General features: G+C 36.6%; 1 protein-coding gene across 10 annotated transcripts in view; it reads left to right on the forward strand.

Annotated features, from left to right (window-relative positions):
• lrba (LPS-responsive vesicle trafficking, beach and anchor containing) overlaps positions 1 to 8,825 on the forward strand; it is a 218,242-nt gene extending 209,417 nt beyond the window's left edge. For 8 of the 10 annotated variants that reach the window (XM_077569992.1, XM_077569997.1, XM_077569994.1 and 5 more), the window contains 4 exons: positions 1,526 to 1,627; positions 1,697 to 1,893; positions 7,689 to 7,840; positions 7,996 to 8,825. In XM_077569992.1, coding sequence (XP_077426118.1) covers positions 1,526 to 1,627; positions 1,697 to 1,893; positions 7,689 to 7,840; positions 7,996 to 8,086 — 542 coding nt within the window. In that variant the 3' untranslated portion in view covers positions 8,087 to 8,825. The remainder of the gene's footprint in view (positions 1 to 1,525; positions 1,628 to 1,696; positions 1,894 to 7,688; positions 7,841 to 7,995) is intronic. The other 2 variants (XM_077569995.1, XM_077570002.1) reach the window with 1 other exon arrangement.
• Positions 8,826 to 8,963: the final 138 nt, after the last annotated feature.

Below are 8,963 nucleotides of genomic sequence, written 5' to 3' on the forward strand. Positions count from 1 at the left end.
TGTCTGTGGTTATGATCAATTGTATACATATTAAAGTCATTCAATTTAATTTGTGAGTTATTCAGTTGTTACATAAATATTTTACACTAAATTCCCCTTTTTTTATTTTCACAATTAATTTTGTTAAATAATTACTACAAAAAAAAAAATCCTTTAAAAGAAAAACAGCCTAAAAAAAAAAAACTTAATTGTATTGGAGCTCATCATATCAAGTACCAAATGTTGTCTTGTGAATTTTATGCATGTGTTTGCGTTTGCGCGTGTGTCATTGAGCAACGAGCAGACAAAGCCTTCCAAACTCTCACCGCCAACCGACGATCTCCGCTGGAACAGACCGCAATGAAACGCGCGCACGCACATAATGGCCGACTTTCCCTTTCTTTCTCTTCCAACAAGCGGAATCGCTCATGCAAATGCACAAAAAGGTCTCTAGCCATGCATCATACTTGGTTGCACATCACACACACTTCATGATGTTGACACCCAGGCCTCTGATTGGCCCAAGTTCAGCCTGCACTGATTCCTCACACAACGGCGCCATCGGCTGGTCGCCCTCAGAAATGACACTTGACTGTGAAGCGCTTGTATTTTATTATTTGTATATTTATTTATTTGATGTTTGGAGTTTCTCTAAATCTATGGTGTAATTAATAATGTCAGTAAAGTCCAAACATAGCGCAGAGGAAATGAGGTTTTATTTTGTTCTTTTTTTTGGTGGGGGGGGGGGGGGGCGTTTTGTTTCCTTTCCTTTCAGCTGGAGCCAAAACAAATGTGGATAAATGCTTCATCCTTTTCATCTTCTGCTTCCAACATGTGCTCTCAAACAGAAACATCTGCAGCCAGCAAAATGGGAAGCATCAGAGAGATAACAACATTCAAAAATGACTGTACATGATTTGAACTTTTATAAAAATGTGGATTTATTGTTATATTTGTTTTTACATATTACATAATAATTTTATATTATTAGTTTATTGTGTTCACTTTTATTTTCTGTATTTTATTCATTTTCAAATTTTTGGTCACATCTGGTACCGACACCGGCAATTTTTTATTTTTTTTGTATGTAAATGATTGCGTAGTAATTTTAATGAAATAATTTTATTCTGTTGATTTTCGAAATGTTGCTTTTTTAAAGATTTTTTTTTTTTTTTTACTCATCGTTAAAATTGACAACACCTAATTTGTCAATATAACAGTGAATCTATAAAAATAAATAAATAAAAGATTATGTTCAATTATGTCCTCATTAACAAAAACAGAACCAAATTCGACTTGTTACATTGACAGACTAAAAATAAAAAAAATGAACATTTATGTCAAAAATCTTGCTTATTCATACACACTTGAGAGAATCGAATAATCCATTTAAATTGGTTGAGACTCAGGACCATCTTGCTCTTCATCGGATGATCAATCAGAATGCACAGAAAAGGGCCTGAATTCAAACTGCAGGGTCTCGTCAGACCGCAAATGGCTTGATTGTTGTATCTGAGTTGTGGCGTGTGTGTGCGTGCTTCCCCAGCAGGCATCACCACACCTCGAGCCATCCTGACGGGTCACGACTGCGAAGTGACGTGCTCGTGCGTGTGCGCCGAGTTGGGCCTGGTCATCAGCGGGTGCAAAGGTCAGCCGCTTTCCGCTACCGCAGCTTTACCCAAAGCTCTTCTCAATCCCCCCCACGTGTTGTGCGCAGAGGGTCCGTGCCTGATCCATTCCATGAACGGGGACCTGCTGCGAACCCTGGAGGGCCCCGAGGGCTGCGTGCGGCCCCGCCTCATCCAAGCGTCGGTCGAGGGCCACTGCGTCATCTACTACGACAAAGGACAATTTGGAGTCTTCAGTGTCAACGGGAAGCTGCTGGGACACATGCAAGTGGAGGACGGCATCAAGGTCGGTTCACATACGTTGAGGGGGAAATAATTATGGCATGGGGGGGGGGGGGTTTGTCTCTCCTCGATTTTCCGATTGCGATTTAATATTTTATTGTTTAATATGTTGAATGTTTTTTTATTTTAAAAAATTAACATTTTTAAAAATACCATATATTATAATACAATGATGATAATAATAATTAAAAAAAAATAATAGTACCATTTTTAATAATTTTTACATTTTTCATACATTTACAATTTTATACTTTTTTTTTCTTCAGTTCACAAACTTTGAGGAAGATGATTTTGAAATAAGTGTGATTTTTTTCTCAATATTCTGATTGCGATTTAATATTTTTTTATTACATTCAGTTTTTTTCTTTCTTTTTTGTTTTGAAAAATAATTTAATACAGTTTTTAAAACACCATACAAATAATACAATAATAATAATAATTATAAAACCTTTTTTAATAATACAATTTTTAATTAATTTAAGATTTTTCATACATTTACAATTTTATACATTTAATTTTTGTTTTGTTTTTCTTCAGTTTACAAGGAAGACGATTTTGAAATAAGTGATTTTTTTTTCCTTTCAATATTCTGATTGCGATTTGAATGTAATGATAAAATATTTAATGTTTTTTTGTCTTTTTTTTTGTTTTGAAAAAAAACTTTAAATATTTTTTTAATAATACCACACATTATAATACAATGATAATAATAATAATAATAATAACAATACAATTTTTTTGATTTTTTTTTATACATTTACAATTTTATACATAAAATGTTATTTCATTTTTTTCTTCAGTTCACAAATTTTGAGGAAAGTTGGGGGGGTCCATTCAAGGGGGCTTTAGTTGCAAGTTTCCCTGATTAAAGCGCCGGCCTGCAAATGCCTCGGGGGTCCTTCCTTTCACACACAACGGAAACGCTCCTTTTGATGGGCGCCGCTCGTTGTCAGCACGCATGCGGCGAGCGGCCCCCGTGCCGCGCAACATTCCGCACTCGCCGTCGGGCCGGGACACCTTCGCCATTAACTCCCGCCTAACGTTCCCAGACTTCCGCCCTCCTTGGCAAAAGTGACACGCGATGGCAGCTACCGCCTTGGCCCGGCCCGACCCGTTGTTTCCGCTCCGGCCTGGGAAATGTAAATGCATGGCGCGCGTCTGCTTCCCATTAGGAAGCCTCTGGTGATTGTCGGCCCTGAAACACGCTCGCGCCGCTGCAAACATGGCAGCTTGGAGACGCCGCTGGGAGCGGACAAAGACAAGTCTGTACCTTTACAAGCCAGAAAATGAAATCCGGGCGGTAAAAGGCGGACGCGGAAAGTCACAAGATGGCCGCAGTCCATTTGAGGAGGCTTTTCCCACGTTGTCAAGATTTTTTTTTCCCCGTCGCTCGTTATGACGTTTGCCGCCATAAAACATTTTGGGGTGTGACAGACGGTGCATGTGTTGGTTTTATTTGCTACAATATCAGCTAGCTTTTATTTGGTTTCGGATTCTTTTTACAGCGTTCCCTCGCTAGATTTTTGCTGCAATTTTGCATGCAAGTAACGTCCTTTTAAAATTTGGGGAAAAGTTTATACAAGAGGAAATGTAAATGCCTCAATTAGGAAAGTGTATAAACTTTTAGAGCCTTAAAATATTTAGAATAAATGTAAAATATAAAGCTAATTACTTTGCGGATTTTATTTATTGTGGGTATTTTTTGGAACCGAACCCCAGCGGAAAACGGGGGAACGCTGTATTTAAATTCAGTTAGAGAAGGTTTGGTAATTTTTCAAAAATGCTTGGATTTGTTAGTTTTAGTGTTAGTTTTAGTTTTTATATATACAAGTCTCCATCGTTCATTATTCCACACAGACCTCAAATGTCACAAGCTGAGCAAATATATTTTGTCAAAATTAGTACGTTCATTTTAAGTTCATTAAAAAAAATTCCTTTAACACTTCTCTTTTATTTTTTTTTATTTTTTTATTTTTTTAAAGCGCTATTTAATGACCGCCCCATACTTGGCAAGCCTGTACGGGGGAATTCCAGTCGCAACGCAGCAGACACGTCCGCGTCAAAATTTAGCAGTAATTAATATAATAATGCTGCATATATTTGCGGCGACTGGAGTGAAGTTGTTTTTTCCCATTTTAAAAAGTGACTTCATGTTAAAGATGAGATTGCTCTTAACATGAAAAGAAAAAATGCACTGAGCTGTCACTATTGTTACAAATGCAATTATGCCATCTAGTGGCAGAAAAATGATCTCAACACAAATCGATATCACACTTGTTTTTTTACAGTCCGGTAACATCTTTTTAATTTTAACTCAATTTTATGAATCATTATAAAATTACTGTATAGTAAAATATGCAGCCATATTTCTATTAGTTAAAAAAAAAATCCACTTTTTTGTTGAGTATAAAAAATTAAGGGGCAAAATATTGTACATTCTATTGTACGTTTAGAACAAATATAAAATTTGTAATTAATCGTGAGTTAACTATTGAAGTCATGTGATTGATTACAATTACAAATTTTAACGGCCTGACACCCCTTATATTTGTTTTCAGGGTTTTTAGTGAAATCCTGTTTAATTTTCATGAAACGTGATCCACAAATGTCCCTGCTTGTCCTCAAGTTATATTTTCCAAAGTCGCTTGCTAAAATACGACTTTCCTCCCTTGTTAAACTTTGATGTCATAATATTTCTATTTTATTGGAAAAATGTGATTTTTATTCTTGTAAGATGAATTTTTAGTTCACTTCATTCTCCAAACATGACATCGTTTTCCTTTAAATTTATTCTTGTAGCATTCTGATTTTTTTCCGATTTTTTTAAAATCCTGTTGCATTCACATGGTAAAAAAAAAATGTCTCCCCTGTGAGGGGTCCTTGAACCCAAAAAGTTTGAGAAGTTTCAAGCATCCGCGGCAGGACGTTTAACGGCGCCGTAAATCCCGACTTTTTTTTGCTCCCCTCGTTACCTGCGAGAAGTTTGAAAATGTGAGCGCGGTGGCGTCATACGAGCCGGCGAGGCCATTTTGCTTCCCGCTGGGCGGCGGGACGTTTGCCTTGAGCGGCCGCTCGTCCGCCGGCAGATTTACGAGCCGGCGGGCGGGCCGCCTTTCTGCTGGCGCGGCGCCTCCTGCTGGGCGGCGGCGAGGTCGTGGACTTCAGGATCCAGCCATAAAACCAGAAAGCCTGTGGCGCAAGTCCTGGAGGGTTGGTCGTGTCAGGACGTTGAACTTTGACCTGCGGAGGTCGTTTTGGGTCCAAATATGGAAAATTGACTTTTGAAATGCTTGTGTAAAATTAGTTGTGTTTTTAGTCATCCTGCCATCAAGTATGACTCGATTTTTTTTTTTTTACTCTGTGCTAATATGGGCCGTTATTGGTCTAATTTCAAGGTATCTGTTACTTGTGAAATCTGCTGATACCAGCCAACAATACTATGGCAAAAAAATCTGATATTGGGCAAAAACGATTATCTGTCATACATTCATTGAAATTTTAGTATGAAAAGTGCTAGTGGTATCGATAGTTAAGATTATTATCAGTGAGTGGTCAAGAGTGGGGGGAAAATCCTTACTTAAGCAGAGCTGCGGTGTTGTTGGATGCGTACATTTTTATAACACAAACACAAATAAGTGCAATTTTTGTTGCTATTCACATTTAAAAAAAAAATACAAACTGCTCTTAAATCTTCAAGTATCCTGCTTTTATATTCTAATTTATTTATGTTTTGTCCATTTCAGTCCATACATTTTGTGATTTAAATAATAATATTTTATTTCCAATGTTTTGACGTCAACCGGATTTTTTTTCAAATAACTTTATTGAACAATTGTAAACTGATCATCTCCAGCCAATCCTGTCGCGCGACGCCATCGGTAGGCGACCCCGATACAATCTGGCAGCCCGATCACATCTGGTACCGACACCGGCAATTAGGTCCCGTACGTGATGGAAAGCAGAACTCACAATTCCGCGCTTCGGAAATGACACACAAACACAACATCGCTCTGATTTAGGCTGCCGTCATTTGAGACTCGCATAAATTCCTCGGTTTAAGTTTCACTTTCGCCTTTAATGGCATTTTGATTCAACACACGTGTTGGCCTTATTTCTTCTTCTTCTTCTTCTTTTTTTTTTTCTGCTGAGTCATGACCGAGCCACCTGCAAGGACAGAAACGCGCGTTGCCTTGTCGTTGAGCCAGCGACGTCGACCGACCGGTTTGATTTGTGTTCTTGCGGGCGGGAAAGGCAACATAAATGTCAGCCTCGCGGCTGGGAACACGTCGTTGTGGCGCGACCGCCATGTTGCATCCCTATTTTGCAACGAGTTTCTTTTTCATCGCAAACACACAGGAACTCGTTTTTTGTTGTTTGGTGCGCTTTAAAAATAAAAAATAAAAAAATAAAAGTAATATCGGGTCCAAAAAAGTCCTAATCTCAAAATTTGCAATATTAGGAAGAAGCAAGTTAACTCATTCACTGCCATAAATTCATTAAAAAAAAAATTAAAAAAAGATGAAAAATTAGGGACGACAGGCAATTAAAATTTTGTAATTGTAATTAATCGCATGACTTCACTAGTTAACTAACGATTAATCACAAATCTGTTCTAAATGTACAATTAAAAAAAAAATTCTAGGTTTTCATACTCTTAACAAAAGTGGGAAAAAATGTGAAACTAATAGAAATAGTTCAAATGAATTTTTGACGTTTATAGCCGTCAATGGCAGTGAATGAATAAAAAAAACATAAGAAAAGATTATCAAAAATTCAGGGCGTCAGGCAATTAAAATTTGTAATCGTAATTGAATCGCATGACTTCACTAGTTAACTCACGATTAATCACAAATTTTCTAAATGTACAATAAAAAATATTCCAGGTTTTTATACTGAATTGTTAACAAAAGTGAAAAAAATGGTAAACTAATAGAAATACTTAAAATTAATTTTGGACGTTTATAGCCGTCAATGGCAGTGAATGAGTTAATATTGATAGCAAATATCTACCCCAAAAAAGTGGGAATTTTGAGAATTTTTATATTACAAGAAAATGTAATTTCATAACTGCAGTATTGTAAATACACAAAAGCTGTAAATGTATTAAAGTTGCTATATTATGAAAATAACGACTAAAAACCTGGATTACAAGATTTTTGCAAAAAATACGTTAATTTTACTGCCAGTAATCACATAATTATAAGAAAAATTTAAGATGAAGCTAATAAAAATAACAATATATATATATATATATATATATATATATATATATATATATATATATATATATATAGTTTTTTTTAATGGATGGATGTTATCATTTACAAAAAAGAAATGTAAAATTACAAAAAAAATTAACTATGAGAAAAATATTTTAAGAATATCACTTTTACGTAAGTCACTACACAAGAAACTCAAAAATGTATAACTTATCTACAGAATTGACATTTTATGAGAGAAAAGATCCTTGAGGTGTTATTTTTTTTAGTTAAAACATTTTGGGAGAAAAAATTTATTATAAAAACGGGACGAGTATTTTAGATTACAAACATTTAACTTTTTTTTTTTTTTTGCCGGTTGTGATTTTTGTAAGTATAAACTGTGATTAAATGGAAAATGATAATTTTACAAGAAAAAAATGGCAATATAATAAAAGTTGCAAAAAACTGCAATATGACTTTTCTTTATATATACATTACAGTATTAAAAAAATCGAAATGTTCTGAGAATAATGAATGAGATCAAAAAGAAAAAAAAAGATGGCGTCCTTGTTGAAGGTGTTTGTGTCGCCCCCTGCAGGCGATGCTGCTGAGTCGCGACGGTCAGTATCTGCTGACGGGCGGCGACGGCGGCGTCATCACCGTCCTTCGGGTTGACGACCTTAAGGCCCTTTTCACCTACCCGGGCTGCGACGCCGGCATCCGCTCCATGGCCATGTCACATGACCAAAGGTAACCAAAACGCGCCCCAAAAATGACAGCTGACATCGTCATAGCACTTCAATAACCCCAATTGATATTTCTTTATTTATTTATAACCTCATTTGATTTAATATATATATATTTTTTTAAAAGCTGATCTTACCTGATTGTTTGTTGCGACGCAGGTGCATCATCACGGGAATGGCGTCGGGCAGCATCGTGCTCTTCTACAACGACTTCAACAGGTGGCACCACGAGTACCAGACCAGGTACTGACCCCGACCCCAACCCAACTAACCAACCAACCAAAACCGCGCAGCAGGCGTGATGCAAACCGCCTCCTCTTGGCGGCGCTGTGGAGTCGGCGCTGAATGTATCCCAGCAAGAAGTTATTTTTGAAAACCACCACAGAAGAAACGGAGATAGATAGAAAGATATATATTTTGTAGACGACAATGAAGAAACTTTTCATATCAATTTTTTTTTGGGGGGGGGTGCGAGTGCGTGCTTATTGTGTGGTTTAAGGCGGGGTGCAAAAAAATCTATTTTTAGCTGTAAGAGTCTGTTTTCATTTTCATCTGCAAGCATAACAATCCAAATATTTACTTTTGAGTGAATGATGTACTTAGTGTGTGTGTGTGTGAGGGGGGGGGCTTTAATTATGAATTTTCGGTAATTGCTAATTGAAGGGGATTTATACAAATACTGTATGTATATAAATATAGAATTATAGATATACAGTTTGATTGTTATATTTAAAAATGTCCATCTGAAAGTCATTGGCTTCTCCATCATTTTTTTTTTTTGTAAATGACTGAGCCGTCGAAACGAAGCTCGACGGCTAACATTAGCGTCGGAACAGGAACGTTTTCGCGCTTTTCCGTGTCATGTGACGACGTCCAACCAATCATCACGTGGATGATGTTGTTAAACTGACATCCGACATTTAGTTTTTCTCATGTTTGCGTGTGCGCGTGCAGAATTCTGACAAATAAATGGAATTTTCTAACATCAACTTGTGTACAGATTTGTCATTTGCCCCAAAATATATATATATTATAAATATTATAAATTCAATGAATTCTAAAAATGTGTTCTTATTGAACAATGCAACACAGGTGGGAAGTGGTTGTCAGACTCAGAAATTGTGCTT

This window comes from Vanacampus margaritifer, chromosome 7 (genome assembly GCF_051991255.1).
Source record: "Vanacampus margaritifer isolate UIUO_Vmar chromosome 7, RoL_Vmar_1.0, whole genome shotgun sequence".
NCBI lineage: Eukaryota > Metazoa > Chordata > Actinopteri > Syngnathiformes > Syngnathidae > Vanacampus > Vanacampus margaritifer.